General features: G+C 44.3%; 1 protein-coding gene across 1 annotated transcript in view; it reads left to right on the forward strand.

Moving 5' to 3' along the window:
• The first annotated feature begins 785 nt into the window (after positions 1–785).
• The window catches only part of LOC121872732 (EH domain-binding protein 1-like protein 1), a 36,732-nt gene continuing 20,121 nt past the window's right edge, over positions 786–17,396 (forward strand). Inside the window, exons 1-7 of the mRNA XM_042375756.1 lie at positions 786–869; positions 9,304–9,536; positions 10,050–10,225; positions 13,064–13,301; positions 13,919–14,120; positions 14,554–14,690; positions 16,627–16,720. Of these exons, the coding sequence (XP_042231690.1) occupies positions 9,304–9,536; positions 10,050–10,225; positions 13,064–13,301; positions 13,919–14,120; positions 14,554–14,690; positions 16,627–16,720 (1,080 nt within the window). The 5' untranslated portion in view covers positions 786–869. The remainder of the gene's footprint in view (positions 870–9,303; positions 9,537–10,049; positions 10,226–13,063; positions 13,302–13,918; positions 14,121–14,553; positions 14,691–16,626; positions 16,721–17,396) is intronic.

Consider the following 17,396-nt stretch of genomic DNA (forward strand, 5'->3'; position numbering starts at 1 on the left):
GAAATAGGATTTATTGTGTGGTTAGTGATGTAGTGTGGCAATTGTAGTCATCCAGGGAGGTTGTGTGTGGGTGGCCTCCTGCAGTACTACACTTCTAAAAAAAATATTCACCTGAATATTAACCACCTTAGTTTTAACCTTTCCTAACCTGATTCTGCAAGTAGCTTAAGAGTGGTTAATCTTCAGGAGAAATAGGCTAGGGTAGATAATTTTCAGGTGAGACCATAGATAAGTACTGCATCCAGACGTGTTTTAGGTAAAGATAATTTGAGTGCGTAATCTTGCAACGAGGATGATCACAAATATTTATTGGAATATCTTAATGAAACTCTAGTATGGTATGTATTTTGAGTTTACATGAAAAACAAAAATTATTACAGGATTATGTGAACTTAGCTTTGAAGTTCCCTTAGGCAGAGCATCACCCTCCGACTGCTTGTTTACAAATGGCGTTGGTGGGTTATGGCAGTAAAGCGTTTTATTGAAAACTGATACAACTCAAACTACTCTCGCTTAATTATGTTAGAATGTTTTGTTATTGTTTTTGTCTTAGTTATGTGAGGTTGTTTTTGTTTTTGAAAAGAATGTTAAAGTCCAAACATTTAAAAGAAAATTTAATAAAAAATTACCTCTTGAATTTCAAATGTATCTTTCTCCCTTTCAGGTTTATTCTCTTGTGTCTTTCTGTATCTTTTTTTTTGCTTGTCTGTGTGTTTGTCCTGTATATGTAAACAAATAAGTTTACTGGGTAATGAAGGTCGATTAAATTTACCACAAGTTATTGTTTCAGGGTGACTGACGTTGGTGAGAGGCGACGGACCTTGGAAGATCGGCAAGCCCTCCAACCCCTCCACCTCAACTCTACACACGTGAGTAACATACACACACTTATCGAACGTTTCTATTGCATTTTAGGGAATATTAAGAGGTTTAAAGGGAAATTTCTGACGTTTTAGGGATTAGTCTGATATTTAAGGGAATTTTCTGACGTTTGGGATTTTTGTACGTTTTAGGCTGCATTTACACCGAGCCAGTCAAGTCAAGTCAAGTCAATTAAGTCATTTGACTTGACTTGACTTGACTTGACTTGACTGGCTTGGTGTAAATGCAGGTTTTGGGAATTTTGGCACAGGTTAGGGTATTTCTTTGACATTTGGGGATATTCAAAGATATTTCAGGTCATTTTGTGTAAACCAATCTCACTATTTAGGATGTTGATGAAATCTAGGGTAAGATTTTTTCCAACCTCCCTGTTTTTGTCCCGAATCCAGGAAAAAAAAGTCACAATACAAACACAGTACAAACAAACATATATTTCATGTAGATCCACAATGGAAACATGGGTTAGATAAATCTTGATAAAATCACACATCTCCAGTTGCCTCTGAAGATGTGTTGAATAAAGCTAAGTTACTCCATTGTTTCCCTTTTTCCTGTGTGATTTTATCAAGACAAACATATATGTATAAAGGTCACCTCAACGTGACCTCACACCAAACACCTAGTCAAAAAAAATTACCTGATTAGACAACCTGTGGTCACAATGACTTCACCTGACTGGATTAAGGTAAGTCAGGTGAGGCCACTGTGACCACAGGTTGTCTAATCAGGTAATTTTTTTTGACTAGGTGTTTGGTGTGAGGTCACGTTGAGGTGACCTATATACATATATAACCTTGTCCCTCTGTATATTTTGTTAGTATTTAGTGAAAATTAATTTTTACGCCTCTAGTCATGGAAATTATTGACAGTAATAAGCGTGGTTCAAAATTCTGCAACAATGGGTACTTGTATACCAAACGTGTCACTCGCAAAACCAAGTTGCAGTGGATGTGTGTTAAAAGATCCAGTGGTCACTGTTGGGGCAGTATGACGAGAAACCTACAGAGAGAGATAGGCCAGCCTCACAACCATGCCCCAGATCAGTCCCAAATCCATCTTGCCAAAGTACGCAACTGGATGAAAGACCAAGCTACCAACACCCGAGATAAGCCAGCTCAGATCTACAGTCATGGTGTGAGCCAGTGTGATGATGACGTATGAACACTTATACCATCTGCTGATACTGGCAAACGAACTCTGCTCAACCAACGGCTGACTCCACCTGTACCACGTCTGCTAAAAGATCTAGGTGAAATTCCTATTGAGTTTGCTGACAGTTGGCCCTAATCAAGGGAGTTTTTACTCTATGATAAGAGACCAAATGTAAACAACAGCATTCTAGTGTTTGGTACCAGTGGTGGCTTCAGACACCTTGCTGGTGCTGTTACTGTATATATGGATGGCAACTTTGCTATGGCTCCAAACATATCCGTGTGCCTTTTGGTGATACAGCTATTATTTCAGTGTACTCTCTTCTTCCAAGCAAGACTCGTGCCACCTACGAAGAACTCTTTCAGGCTATAGTTGATAAATGTGCAGACCTGAACTACAATACCAACGTGCAAACCGTGGTGACCGACTTCGAGGATGTTGCTGTTCCCACCCTCTACCTGTTGCTGTTCCCACCCTCTCTACCTATTGTTGTTCCCACCCTCTCTACCTATTGCTGTTTCCACCCTCTCTACCTATTGCTGTTCCCACCTCTACCTATTGTTGTTCCCACTCTCTCTACCTATTGTTGTTCCCACCTTCTCTACCTATTGTTGTTCCCACCCTCTCTACCTATTGTTGTTCCCACCCTCTCTACCTATTGCTGTTTCCACCCTCTACCTTTTGTTACCACTCTACCTATTGTTGTTCCCACTCTCTCTACCTATTGTTGTTCCCACCCCCTCTCCCTATTATTGTTCCCACCATCTACCTGTTGTTGTCCTCACCCTCTCCCTATTATTGTTCCCACCATCTCCCTGTTGTTGTCCTCACCCTCTCTACCTGTTGTTGTTCCCACCCTCTCCCTATTATTGTTCCCACCATTTACCTGTTGTTGTCCTCACCCTCTCTACCTGTTGTTGTTCCCACCCTCTCTACCTATTGTTGTTCCCACCTCTCTACCTAATGTTGTTCCCACCCTCTCTCCCTTTTTATTGTTCCCACCCTCTACCTGTTGCTGTTCCCACCTCTACCTATTGTGTGTTCCCCTTCTACCTATTGTTGTTCCCACCTCTACCTATTGTTGTTCCCACCCCTCCCTATTATTGTTCCCACCCTCTCTACCTGTTGCTGTTTCCACCCTCTACCTGTTGCTGTTCCCACCTCTCTACCTGTTGCTGTTCCCACCTCTACCTGTTGCTGTTCCCACCCTCTACCTATTGTTGTTCCCACCTCTCTCTACCTATTGCTGTTCCACCCTCTCTACCTGTTGTTGTTCCACCCTCTATCTGTTGCTGTTCCTACTCTCTGCCTGTTGCTGTTCCCACCCTCTCTACCTGTTGCTGTTCCCACCCTCTCTGCCTGTTGCTGTTCCCACCCTCTCTACCTGTTGTTGTTCCCACCCTCTCTCTGCCTGTTGCTGTTCCCACCCTCTCTACCTGTTACTGTTCCCACCCTCTCTGCCTGTTGCTGTTCCCACCCTCTCTGCCTGTTGCTGTTCTACCCCTCTCTGCCTGTTGCTGTTCCCACCCTCTCTGCCTGTTGCTGTTCCCACCCTCTCTGCCTGTTGCTGTTCTACCCTCTACCTGTTGTTGTTCCCACCTCTCTGCCTGCTGTTCCCACCCTACCTGTTGTTGTCCTCACCCTCTCTGCCTGTTGCTGTTCCCACCCTCTCTACCTGTTGTTGTTCCCACCCTCTGCCTGTTGCTGTTCCCACCCTCTTTACCTGTTGTTGTTCCCACTCTCTATGCCTGTTGTTGCCTCACCCTCTCTGCCTGTTGCTGTTCCCACCCTCTCTACCTGTTGTTGCCCCACCCTCTCTGCCTGTTGCTGTTCCCACCCTCTCTACCTGTTGTTGTCCTCACCTCTACCTGTTGCTGTTCCCACCCTCTCTACCTGTTGTTGTTCCCCACCCTCTCTACCTGTTGTTGTCCCTCACCTCTCTACCTGTTGTTGTTCCCCACCCTCTCTACCTGTTGTTGTTCCCACCCTCTCTGCCTGTTGCTGTTCCCACCCTCTGCTTGTTGCTGTTCCCACCCTCTCTGCCTGTTGTTGTTCCCACCCTCTCTGCCTGTTGCTGTTCCCACCCTCTCTACCTGTTACTGTTCCCACCTCTCTGCATGTTGCTGTTCCCACCCTCTGCCTGTTGCTGTTCCCACCCTCTCTGCTTGTTGCTGTTCCCACCTCTACCTGTTACTGTTCCCACCTCTCTGCCTGTTGCTGTTTCTCCTCTCCTGTTGCTGTCCTCCACCCCTCTCTGCCTGTTGCTGTTCCCCACCCTCTCTCTGCCTGTTGCTTTGTTCCCACCCTCTCTCCTGTTGCTGTTCCCACTCTCTGCCTGTTGCTGTTCCCCCTCTCTGCCTGTTGCTGTTCCCATCCTCTGCCTGTTGCTGTCCACCTCACTGCCTGCTGCTGTTCCCACCCTCTGCCTGTTGCTGTCCCACCCTCTACCTGTTACTGTTCCCACCCTCTCTGCCTGTTGCTGTTCCCATCCTCTGCCTGTTGCTGTTCCCACCCTCTCTGCCTGTCGCTGTTCCCACCCTCTCCTGCTGTTGCTCCCACTCTCTCTTTGTTGTTCCCACCCTCTCCCTATTATTCTCCCACCTCTCCCGCTGCTGTTCCCACCCTCTCTGCCTGTTGCTGTTCCCACTCTCTCTGCCTGTTGCTGTTCCCATTCTCTCTGCCTGTTGCTGTTCCCACCCTCTCTGCCTGTTGCTGTTCCCACCCTCTCTGCCTGTTGCTGTTCCCACCCTCTGCCTGTTGCTGTTCCCACCCTCTCTGCCTGTTGCTTTTCCCACCCTCTCTACCTGTTTGTTCCCACCCTCTGCCTGTTGCTGTTCCCACCCTCTGCCTGTTGCTGTTCCCACCCTCTCTGCCTGTTGCTGTTCCCACCCTCTCACCTGTTACTGTTCCCACCCTCTCTGCCTGTTGCTGTTCCCACCCTCTCTGCCTGTTGCTGTTCCCACCCCTCTACCTGTTACTGTTCCCACCCTCTCTGCCTGTTGCTGTTCCCACCCTCTGCCTGTTGCTGTTCCCACCCTCTGCCTGTTGCTGTTCCCACCCTCTCTGCCTGTTGCTGTTCCACCCTCTGCCTGTTTGTTCCCACCTCTGCCTGTTGCTGTTCCCACCCTCTCTACCTGTTACTGTTCCCACCCTCTGCCTGTTGCTGTTCCCATCCTCTCTGCCTGTTGCTGTCCTCACCCTCTGCCTGTTGCTGTTCCCACCTCTCTGCCTGTTGCTGTTCCTCCCCTCTCTACCTGTTGTTGTTCCCACCTCTCTGCCTGTTGCTGTCCCACCCTCTCTGCCTGTTGCTGTCCCACCTCTCTACCTGCTGTTCCCACCCTCTCTGCCTGTTGCTGTTCCCACCCTCTGCCTGTTGCTGTTCCCTCTCTGCCTATTGCTGTTCTCATCTCTGCCTACTGTTCCACCCTCTCTACCTGTTACTGTTCCCACCTCTGCCTGTTGCTGTTCCCATCCTCTCTGCCTGTTGTTGTCCCCACTTCCTCTGCCTGTTGCTGTCTCTCACCCTCTCTGCCTGTTGCTGTTCCCACCCTCCTACCTGTTGCTGTTCCCACCTCTCTGCCTGTTGCTGTTCCCAACCTCTCTGCCTGTTGCTGTTCCCACCCTCTTACCTGTTGCTGTTCCCACCTCTGCCTGTTGCTGTTCCCACCCTTCTCTGCCTGTTGCTGTTCCCACCCCTCTGCCTGTTGCTGTTCTACCCTCTGCCTGTTGCTGTTCCCACCCTCTCTGCCTGTTGCTGTTCCCACCCTCTGCCTGTTGCTGTTCCCACCTCTCTCTACCTGTTGCTGTTCCCACCCTCTCTGCCTGTTGCTGTCTCCATCCTCTACCTGTTGTTGTCCTCACCCTCTCTGCCTGTTGCTGTTCCCACCTCTCTGCTTGTTGCTGTTCCCACCCTCCTGCTGCTGTTCCACCCCTCTCTGCCTGTTGCTGTTCCCACCCTCTGCCTGTTGCTTTTTTCCCACTCTCTCTCTGCCTGTTGCTGTTCCCATCCTCTGCCTGTTGCTGTTCCTCTAATTCTCTGCCTGTTGCTGTTCCCACCCTCTCTACCTGTTGTTGTTCCCACCCTCTCTGCCTGTTGCTGTTCCCACCCTCTCTGCCTGTTGTTGTTCCCACCCTCACTGCTGTTGTTTCTCCCACCTCTCTGCCTGTTGCTCTTCCCACCCTCTGCCTGTTGCTGTTCCCACCCTCTCTGCCTGTTGCTGTTCCCACTCTCTACCTGTTGCTGTTCTACCCTCTCTGCATGTTTCTGTTCCCACCTTCTCTGCCTGTTGCTTTTCCCCACTCTCTCTGCCTGTTGCTGTTCCCACTCTCTGCCTGTTGCTCTTCCCACCTCTCTCTGCCTGTTGCTGTTCCCACCCTCTCTGCCTGTTGCTCTTCCCCACCCTCTCTACCTGTTGTTGTTTCCACTCTCTGCTGTTGCTCTTCCCACCCTCTGCCTGTTGCTCTTCCCCACCCTCTGCCTGTTGCTCTTCCACCCCCTCTCTGCCTGTTGCTGTTCCCCCTCTCTGCCTGTTGTGTTCCACCCTCTCTGCCTGTTGCTGTTCCCCTCTCTCTACCTGTTGTTGTTTCCACTCTCTCTGCCTGTTGCTGTTCCCACCTCTCTCTGCCTGTTGCTTTTCCCCACCCTCTCTACCTGTTGTTGTTTCCACCTCTGCTCTGTTGTTGTTCCCACCCTCTGCCTGTTGTTGCTCTTCCACCCCTGCCTGTTGCCTTCCTCTCTCTCTGCCTGTTGCTGTTCCCACCCTCTCTTGCCTGTTGCTGTTCCCACCCTCTCTACCTGTTGCTGTTCCCACTCTCTCTGCCTGTTGCTGTTCCCACCCTCTGCCTGTTGCTCTTCCACCCTCTCTGCTCTGGCTGTTCCCCACTCTCTGCCTGTTGCTGTTCCCACCCTCTCTCTGTTGCTGTTCCCACCTCTCTGCCTGTTGTTCCAACCCTACCTGTTGTTGTTTCCACTCTCTCTACCTTTTGTTGTTCCCACCTCTGCCTGTTGCTGTTCCCTATCTCTGCCTGTTGCTCTTCCCACCCTCTCTGCCTGTTGCTTTTCCCACCCTCTCTGCCTGTTGCTGTTCCCACCCTCTACCTGTTGCTGTTCCCACTCTCTCTGCCTGTTGCTGTTCCAACCTCTCTCTGTTGTTGTTCCACTCTCTACCTTGTTGTTCCCACTCTCTGCCTGTTGCTGTTCCCACCCCTGCCTGTTGCTGTTCCCCACCCTCTCCTGTTGCTGTTCCCACTCTCTCTGCCTGTTGCTGTTCCCACCCTCTCTACCTTTGTTGTCTCTCACCCTCTCTACCTGTTGCTGTTCCCACCCTCTGCCTGTTGCTCTTCCCCACCTCTCTGCCTGTTGCTGTTTCCCATTCCTCTCTGCCTGTTGCTGTTCCCACCCTCTCTCTGTTGCTGTTCCCAATCTCTCTACCTGTTGTTGTTTCCACCCTTCTCTACCTGTTGCTGGTCTTACCCTCTCTACCTGTTGCTGTTCCCCACTCTCTACCTGTTGTGTTCCTTTTCTCCTGTTGCTGTTCCACCTCTCTACCTGTTGTTGTTTCCACCCTCTCTACCTTTGTTGTCTCCATCCTCTCTGCCTGTTGCTGTTCCCACCCTCTCTACCTGTTGCTGTTCCCACTCTCTCTGCCTGTTGCTGTTTCCCACCTCCTCTGCCTTGTTGCTCTTCCCATCTCTCTGCCTGTTGCTGTTCCCCACTCTCTCTGCCTGTTGCTGTTCCCACCCTCTCTGCTCTGTTGCTGTTCCCACTCTCTGCCTGTTGCTCTTCCCCACCCTTCTGCCTGTTGCTGTTCCCACTTCTCTGCCTGTTGCTGTTCCCACCCTCTCTCTGCCTGTTGCTGTTCCCACTCTCTCTGCCTGTTGCTCTTCCCATCCTCTCTACCTGTTGCTGTTCCCACCTCTCTCTGCCTGTTGCTGTTCCCACCCTCTCTGCCTGTTGCTGTTCCCACCCTCTGCCTGTTGCTGTTCCCACTCTCTACCTGTTGCTGTTCCCACTCTCTCTACCTGTTGCTGTTCCCACCCTCTCTATCTGTTCCTGTTCCTACTCTCTCTACCTGTTGCTGTTTCCACCCTCTATCTGTTGCTCTTCTCACCCTTTACCTGTTGCTGTTCTCACCTTTTACCTGTTCCCATTCCCACTTGCTGTTCCAACCTTGTCTACTTTTGTATTAGGATTAGGTGGAATAATTCTTGTTGTATACTTAATGTTTTGTTTTTTATATAAAGGTGATTGAGCTTATGAGTCAATTAGGCACAATATGAGACCATGGACGATAAATTTTGGTATATGAGGGCCGTCACTATAGCGCATTTTTTCCCAGCTGAGAAAAGATGCCCCGCCTCCTCCATCAAAAGTTACAGCTGATTGGCTATTGCAAACCTGTCCGTTTTTGTCCTGAAGTAATGGTGTATTTCTAAATGAGTTTATTCATAATCGTTGGGATGACTGTTTCTGACGAGAAAGATATTTAGCTAAATTATATAAAGATGCATACATTCATTATTTCAAACATAAGCATGTAAGAAGTTTATCAGAAGTATTATACATGAATTAACTGTTAAACTCTGGTAGCAAATTCACACTTTCAGAGGATGCATTTAATATATACTTATTTTTACCCACAATAAGGCATATTAAGACAAATTACTTATTAGTTATACTGTACTACATTATGCAAAACTAACATTTTAAAAGATCAGAATCACATTGAAATATTACACGACCGTCTACAGAGGTGGGAAATATGACTGCGAACAACTTCATAATTTTTTACTGTCAGGGCTTTCTCTTGGGAAATCTTACTTAGTTTTGTTATTTTTGCAATAGTATGACCCCATATGCTTATAATTTATTATTTTTTTAAGTTTGTTTTATTATTTCCACCACTTGTCAGCTTATTAGCCATTCAGAAGGTAGGTCTCTTCATTAGTACACCCTTCACTGTCCTGTGCTAGTACTGGAGGAAACAGGGGTGCAGTATCCATAGAAAACCTGTAATGTTTGATAGTGTCAGACTGATTAACACTTGTCTCACACTTAACCCAGGGAATAAACCTGTGATGCAGTTCTGTTCTGAAGATTTTTATTTGATTAGTAGGTATTGAGACATGTATCCTTTTTTATTTTATTAATATGTAAAACTTTGATGTGGATAGATTTCCTGTAGGTGGGCTCTGATCAGTTGCTCCACATAAGACAGTTGATAGACTTGGAAGTTTGCTGATGTCACTAACCCTCTCGTTGATTTTCAGATGGGACCTTCTAAAGGGGGCGGTGAAGCAGGAGGTGGAGGGAGAGAGACAGAAGAAAGTAAAGATGCTGGAGGAGGAGGAGGAGGAGGATGTACCCCGGGTCAGGACCTGTTGTCGTGGTGCCAGATGGTGACCCGGGGCTACAAGGGCGTCAAGATCACCAACATGACCACCTCCTGGAGGAATGGGCTTGCCTTCTGTGCCATCGTCCACCACTTCAGACCAGACCTTGTGTGAGTACCGGAGCAGGTTTACCTTTGAGGCCCAGCCAGGGAGTGGGAGGTGGGGAGGAGGTTGGTCGCGGATAGTACTAAGGGTGCTGATGGTATGGCTGCATTATAATTAAGATGTTATAACTTTATAAGCAGGCTAATTAACATTGAGTATACTGTACACTGAAGGAAGGAATGTAAGATTGTTGTAATATATACATACATACCAAGACATGTATACATTTATAACTATGATTACTCCATAGTTTCTTCATACTGGAGTTCCCTCCTTTCACCTGTTCTCCTCTGCTTACAAAATAATTCTTAGGAATCAAGAATATCATAGATAATATTTTACGTCATCTGCAAAAAGTGTTCATTTTAAGCAACCAAATTATATCAGTGAATGTTAACTATATACAGTACAGTATAAGTAACCAAGAACACTGAAGGTTAGGGTGAAATAATTGTTCTTTTTTTTATTTTCTGTATTGTACGGGATAATGAGGTATTTAATTCATCTTGTGTCCGCAGAGAATATGAGAGCCTGTCCCCGCAAGATGTGAAAGGCAATTGTAAGAAGGCCTTTGAAGCTGGTGAGAGATTAGGGGTGACCCGCCTGATTGAGCCCCAAGACATGGTAATACTCACAGTGCCTGATAAATTAGCTGTCATGACCTACCTGTATCAACTCAGGGCTCATTTTACAGGTATGTAGCTTCATTTCTTCCTGGTTTTCACATTTATAGGTATTTTGTTTTATCTCCTCTACTGAATCATCTATATGCCTTTTTCTCATCAACAACACTTGAGGCGCTCAGCATTAGAAGGGGATGAAGCGCCAGATTTAAAAAGCGGAGAAAAACGTGTTTAAAGTTTTTTAAGTTCAAGCAACCATAACTTTGTTGTTTTTAAAGCTAGAAGGTTCTTTTTTTGTTTATCTTGTAGTTCAATCCCTCTCCTAGCTAATTGTGAAAACTGGAAGTTAGTACAGTACTGTGAATAGTTATTATTTTATTGCGAGTTGAATTTTCTTATTATTATGGGCTATTACTGTAAAACACGCTAATGATCACCAAAAACAACACTCGTCTTACACACCCCCCCCCTAAAAATTAAATAATAATAAAAACTCATCTACCTATCAGTATTTATCTTTCCTTCCCTATTATTAGCCAAAGATTTATAATAATGTTAAGTATAATAGTGTGTAATAATAAGGAAACACCACTACACTCATCCCCGCCACCATTAACCTCTCCCCTCCCTCCCCCCCAATGTACAGTAATTAACATACGTGTACAAAGGTGGAGAAAGTTTGCACAATCTTTAGTAAAAACAGTACAGTCTCTCCTCGACTTACGATGGGGATCCGTCCCAACGACCAGATCGTAAATCGAATTGATCGTAAGTCGAAAATGCGAAAATAATACATTAAAATTCTAAAATGGGTGTCTCTTTTTCTTCTCAGCACCACGAGAACTCTCACTTTTACGCTTGCCAGCCATTTTAAAGGGAATTACAAAGAAAAATTTTGCCAGTACACAGCACGATCACTAACGTCGGTACTAGAAAATACATAATTTGAAAAATATTTTATACGACCACGGCGGTCGTATGTCTGGGTTGTCGTAAGTCGAGTATGTCATAAGTCGAGGAGTACCTGTATTATGATAATAGTATTACAATCTTACTTTGTTGAGTTCCTTCATTTTATTATCCCAAAAGATCGTAGTAAATTAAAGTTACCGTACATAAGTCCTGAGGAGTGCGTATAACTTTAATGGCCTCGTCATGATCAAATTACATTTACGCTTGGCAACCTCCAGTGCCAACTCGTCAACCTTACTCTGTCTCATCCTGCTTTTTTTTTCTATAAGGCCTTGGGGGGTACACTCCTGACCCCTGAAATCTGCATCACGTGGTGCTCCACCACCACCACTATTACCAACACTGGGCTCCCCAACATCACCAAGTAGCTCATCACCAACATTCACCTGCACCATCGCCAGTAGCACTTGTATCACCATAATCAACACTAAATTCACCACCAAAATCACTATCACCAAGCATGGCTGGGGTGTCCACGTGAGCACTGGCGTCACTAAACACACGCTCTTGAACCCACACCAGAAGGCCTGGCCGCACTCGAGTCTTGCTCTAAAATAAGGCAGACATTGCACAGCACTTCTCACACCCGTGGCACATGAATAACGTCAATGCGAGGCCGAAAAGTTATCAAAAATAGCAGTAGAAACTACACAACCACCTTTGCGATACAACACTCCAAAACTAACAAGGAGGCAGCATCTGGGCACGCGGATTGGCCTTGGAGCTGTGACGTAGCAAGGGTAATCCATTGTAATTGGCTGCTTCAGGGGGTATGGTCCGAGGGAGGCGCGCTGTCATGGCTCGCGCTCCTCTCACTCTGAACGGGATGTAGCCACTTTCATTTACTGAGCGCACAGCCAGATACGTAGCTCCCGGCCTGAGGCGAAATGACACCCTATTTTTGAAGGACTCTCAACCATATTTCCATTCTAGCTAGAGGGTTACATCCAACGCCAACATGTAGAGGAATGGTGAAAACGTGCCTCACTTAATCACCTTGTTTGCTTCACTTCATTCCTTGTAGCCGGCTCCCTCATTGGTCTCCCCACTTGATGTATTGATGAAGCCTCTGACATATTTTGATATCGGTAATTTTAGTATGGTTCCAGTTTAATGTGTTCTGTACCCTGAAATTTTGAGGTTCATAGGAATGTTGATGTCATATACAGTAGTGATCCATAGTCTTACTTTCCACTAAGAACTGAAATGGGAGCCATCCACTTGACCACCTCCTTCCAGTCCTCAGTGTAAACTCTCTCTGATTTTTAAAGATGTTAAATATCTGCAGATTTTTCAAGACCTGTGAAATGTTAATGGATAAATAATCTGCAAATAATTAATTACTCCAACCAATTTGTGATTTCATTATTACACTGGAGCATCCATCTGCATCATTCATGTTTTGTCATACTCATTTATCCATTGGTCTATCAGCTGTCCATTCCTTCAAGATATTTTATAATAAAAAATATCTTGAAATAGGATGCAGCTCTGAGAGGTCATAAGCATGGTACATCTTCATGTGAAATAATAAATGATTAGAATTGTGTTTTGTTGGTAAGAACTACAGTACTGTAATACTGTACTGTATCTTGTTGCTTCTTCCACATAACTCTCTTATCAACCAACTGATTGATTAAAATATTTTCTTTATTTATTTATTTTTTTTTTCGGGGGGTAATATATTGCACACACTGTATTGACCAACATATTTTTACTCAATTTGATATATTGCTGAATGTATTTGTACTCAGTTCAATATATTGCCATAGGTTAGGCTAGGCTAGGCTAGGCTAGGCTAGGCTAGGCTAGGCTAGGTTAGGTTAGGTTAGGCTAGGCTAGGTTAGGTATTTGGTTTAATATATTGTAGAATTCTTAGAGCAAATAACTTTTGTGGAGATGGTACAGTATACTTTCTTGCCATTCGTCACTAACAGGTCATGAATTGGAGGTCGCTCAAATTGGGGACACAGCAGCTGAGTCTTCGTACACTGTTGGTCGACTAGACACTAACTCTGGCGATGACGACATCCTTAACCTCCGATCTCATGACGACAACTGCAATCTACAACGACTCTCCTCCCACATTAGCACACCGGGAGAGAACGAAAATGACAACAGAACCACAGAAGCCAGAATACGAAGGACATCTGAATCGAGTCAGAGTTCGCAAAAGTAATTATCGTACCTATTTTGTTTCATATTTTTCACGGGTGTTGAGGACTCGACTAGTATGGTGCCAGTGCTATGATAGTCAGTCAATCTTTTATTTCTGTCTAGTAGTTTTTAAGGTGTAGGAATATTTTTGTGAAGTATTTCAGTGGAATGAGCAAAACAAGGTACAGTTGCAAACAAAAGTTCACTGCCCCTGGTGAAACTCAGTCACGATAATGAGTCTCCATACTTACTTACCCTGACTGCCATTTGGTGAAGTTATGCTGTTTTGTCTCATATGGGGTCAATACAGCTTCATAATGGGAGGGAGCAAACTTTTGACCTCGACCTTTATGTCCGATGTACAGTATATTGTGTACGTATAAAAGTGGAAATAGAAAGTCTTACTGGCAAATCAACTGTGTGAAATAATTAGTTATACAATACACCTTCTAACCAGTGTGGAAATCTTTATAATTTTCTATGCTTTCAACCCAGTGAATGTCATTTTTTATGGTACAGTAAATGAAATAGATTGATTTATAAACTTGTTTTAGGGTGTAAACTTTACACCCTAAAATAAGTTTGTAAGTCAATCTTTGTGATAAATTGTTATATCAATATTTTTATTGTTGCAGATCTTCAACAAATTCAAGCAAAAGAAAGAGTGGGGAGTACGGCCCAGAGAAGGACGGAAGTAATCTTTCCACGACTCCTTCAGCAAAGGAGCGTCTTTTAGCGTCGTCTAAATCTATCACGTCAGAAATCTTCAAAATTGGTACCAAAGTTCTCTCGCCCACTCGTGAAAAACTAGCCAAGACAGAAAATAGGAATTCAACTGTAAGTTCTTGTAATCGAGCTCAAAGTGTGTGAAGGCTGCAGGATATGTTTCTCGTGAGGAAACTTCAACTTGACTACTGTACTTTGTCTGCTACTGGTGCTATACATAAGAGATTTTTCTTCAATCTTGTACAGATGTTAATGTGTTCACTGTCATTATGAACTGTGAAGCCAAAAAAGATATACAGTAAACTTAGTTCCTTTCTAAAGACTGAAGTGAACTAAAGGGTTAACCCATACATGCAGGCATTAATTGTCACTGTGATAAATTGACTGAGTCAGTATCTTTGAGGTCTTGGAATATTGTACATATTGATACAATATTTTCTTATGTACCTGTATATGTAAACACTGTACAGGCTTACATATATGTTAGTACAGTACATATATCAATACTGTACTAAGAAAATAACATGATAATTATCCCCTACAGGCATCGTTGAGTAGCAACAGTAGCAGTGGTGAACGACCCGTGTTAATGACGCACAAGCAGCTCGTGGACCCATTTGCCTCAGATGATGAGGAGGATCCCACCTCTCCTGCTGCAACTCAGGAGCAGCGTCCAAGCAGGTAAATACAGCCAGTACAGTATAAGCAACTCCACCAAAGGGTTTACTATAATACATATTCATGAGAGATTCATATTGATCCACTTGTTCTGAGTTATGGAGGAGGGAGCTAATGACAACTCCATCTTTATACCCTGTTTTATGAAAATGCCTTTTTAATTAGAAAAATCAAGGTAAATTACAAGAACCTTAATATTTGTGCTTGTAATATGAATCAAGGATAAATTATTGTAAGGCATTCCCGTAACTAAACTCATATCAGTTGCTGCCCCAATTTGTTATGCCACATTGTGATACAGTACTGTACTGTCCTCAAAAAGGACCATTGTCTTATCACTAGGCAAATACTCTACCAGGAGAATATTTAATTAATTACATTGTCATCAGCCATCAGATTGGTTCTTTACACTTAGATCCATTTCTCTCTCGATGCCTATTCGTCCTTCTATTTATGTACTGTACAGTCATGGGACAAGAGTTCATTCCGTGGTGAGTCTGAGTCATGGAAATAGTCTCCAAGTTATTTACACTGACTATCTACTGGTGCAGGTGTGTTGTTTTATTTCCTTTGTGGTCAATACTGCTTCAGTTTGGGAAGGAGTGAACATTTGTCCCCTGGTGTACTGTATGGAGTTTGTTCTTGATGAATATTTGGAACATGATCAAGGGGGTGAGTGGTTGTGGGTGAACATTATTTATAGATGAAATAACAAAATGAAGAAGTTTTAGACATTAGTTGGTAGTGGAGGAAAGAGGGGTGAGGTATAAATGAGGAGTTTAGGACTCACATGGGCATTTTTTTTTTTTGTCACACAACTTAGAAATCACTAGTTCAATGGATGTCTGCGTGCAATATCCCATTGAACTCCATTCATTTCTAAGCTGCGCGACACAAACAAAAAAGAGCTTGTGTGGAAGAGGCTTTTCAAGAACTGCTTCTTATGGCAACTGATTGTGAATGTTGTTAAACAATGGAGAACTATGATTAATTATTAAGTTTTGTCTGTAGTTTTAAGCTTTTAGGTGTTTTACTGGGAATTGGGAATATTCATTACTTTGTTGCTTTAAGATAACATGAACAAGACTTTAAACCCTAAACAGTGGCCGTCATCAGTGGAGATTAGCTGTAGGGATGGCGGCCATTATCGGTGGAAGTTAGCTGTAGGGATGGCGGCCATTATCAGTGGAAATTAGCTGTAGGGATGGCGGCCATTATTGGTGGAAGTTAGCTGTAGGGATGGCGGCCATCATCGGTGGAAATTAGCTGTAGGGATGGCGGCCATCACCGGTGGAAGTTAGCTGTAGGGATGGCGGCCATCATCGGTGGAAGTTAGCTGTAAGGACGGTGGCCATCATTGGTGTAAGTTAGCTGTAGGGACGGTGGCCATCATTGGTGGAAGTTAGCTGTAGGGACGGTGGCCATCATCGGTGGAAGGTAGCTGTAGGATTGGTGGCCATCATCGATGGAAGTTAGCTGTAGGGATGGTGGCGGTCAACAGTGGAAGGTAGCTGTAGGGACGGTGGCCATCATCGGTGGAAGGTAGCTGTAGGAATGGTGGCCATCATTGGTGTAAGTTATCTGTAGGGAAAGTGACCATCCTTGGTGGATGGTAGCTGTAGGGATGGTGACCATCATCAGTGGAAGGTAGTTGTAGGGATGGTGGACATCATCAGAAGACATTTCATATTCCTTGCATTCCAATTTTGCTCATATGGGGATGGAACGGGGAATCTTCAGTTGCCAGTTAAGGGTTAATAAGCATAAAGTACAGTCAACAACAAAAATTGCCACCCCAATAATTACCATGAGTGGCTGAGGTATTTGCTCTTTCCCAGTTCCAATGGACCCCAAGGATGTGATAATTTTGTTGTTGACTACTTAAGAGATGAAAATGAACCATAAGAAACATTATATAAATACAGTATTACTTTTACAGCCCCCAAGACAGTCAAGAGAACGAGGAGAACAGCAACAAAGACAATAAGAGGTCGATGTCCCCTAAGACCTCGGTGATGTCCCCCAACGAAGAGGTATGTTAAGTTACATCAAGGACTTGTAAATTTAGGTACTGTTTGTATATATATTTTATTTTAGTTTGATTAGTTTTAGGTTTGATTATTGTAGTCCTTAATTCAGAATAAATAGTTACAATAATAGATGTGAAATAATACAGTGGCTCATGTGATTCCTTCGTCCAATATGTCAGCTACAGGGACTCACATGTATCATTCTTCAGTATATCAGTTACAGTGCCTCTGTGTCTCTCTGTCTCATTTCAAATCTCACTTCTCATTTCATTTATTCTTTTTATGGCATCCTCCATTGTTTACCTTCTTACACTCTTTTGGTAAACAAGGAATATGAGAATTAGGGATTATTGTTGTGTATGCTCATAATCGCCACTGTAAGGTTGAAGATAACCATTTCTTGTCGTCATCATTTGTAGGCCTTTGCATTTTGCTTTTATCTGTGAAATGTATAACTGTTTTTTCCAATTATTTAAGTTATGACCAGCTAAATTGAGTAGTGATAATATATAAGGCTGTTTGACTCAAGTTAGGTGGCATTTAGTCATAACATGATTCTACTTCTGTTATTTCATGAGGACTTTCTTCTCTCTTCCATGTCCCAGTCTTTTATATTCGGTGTTCTTCTTGTTCACTGTCTTTACTTTTCACATAGGGCTAGGAATTGTGTCTCCAGTGC

This window comes from Homarus americanus, unplaced genomic scaffold (assembly GCF_018991925.1).
Source record: "Homarus americanus isolate GMGI-L3 unplaced genomic scaffold, GMGI_Hamer_2.0 scaffold39155, whole genome shotgun sequence".
Taxonomy (NCBI): domain Eukaryota; kingdom Metazoa; phylum Arthropoda; class Malacostraca; order Decapoda; family Nephropidae; genus Homarus; species Homarus americanus.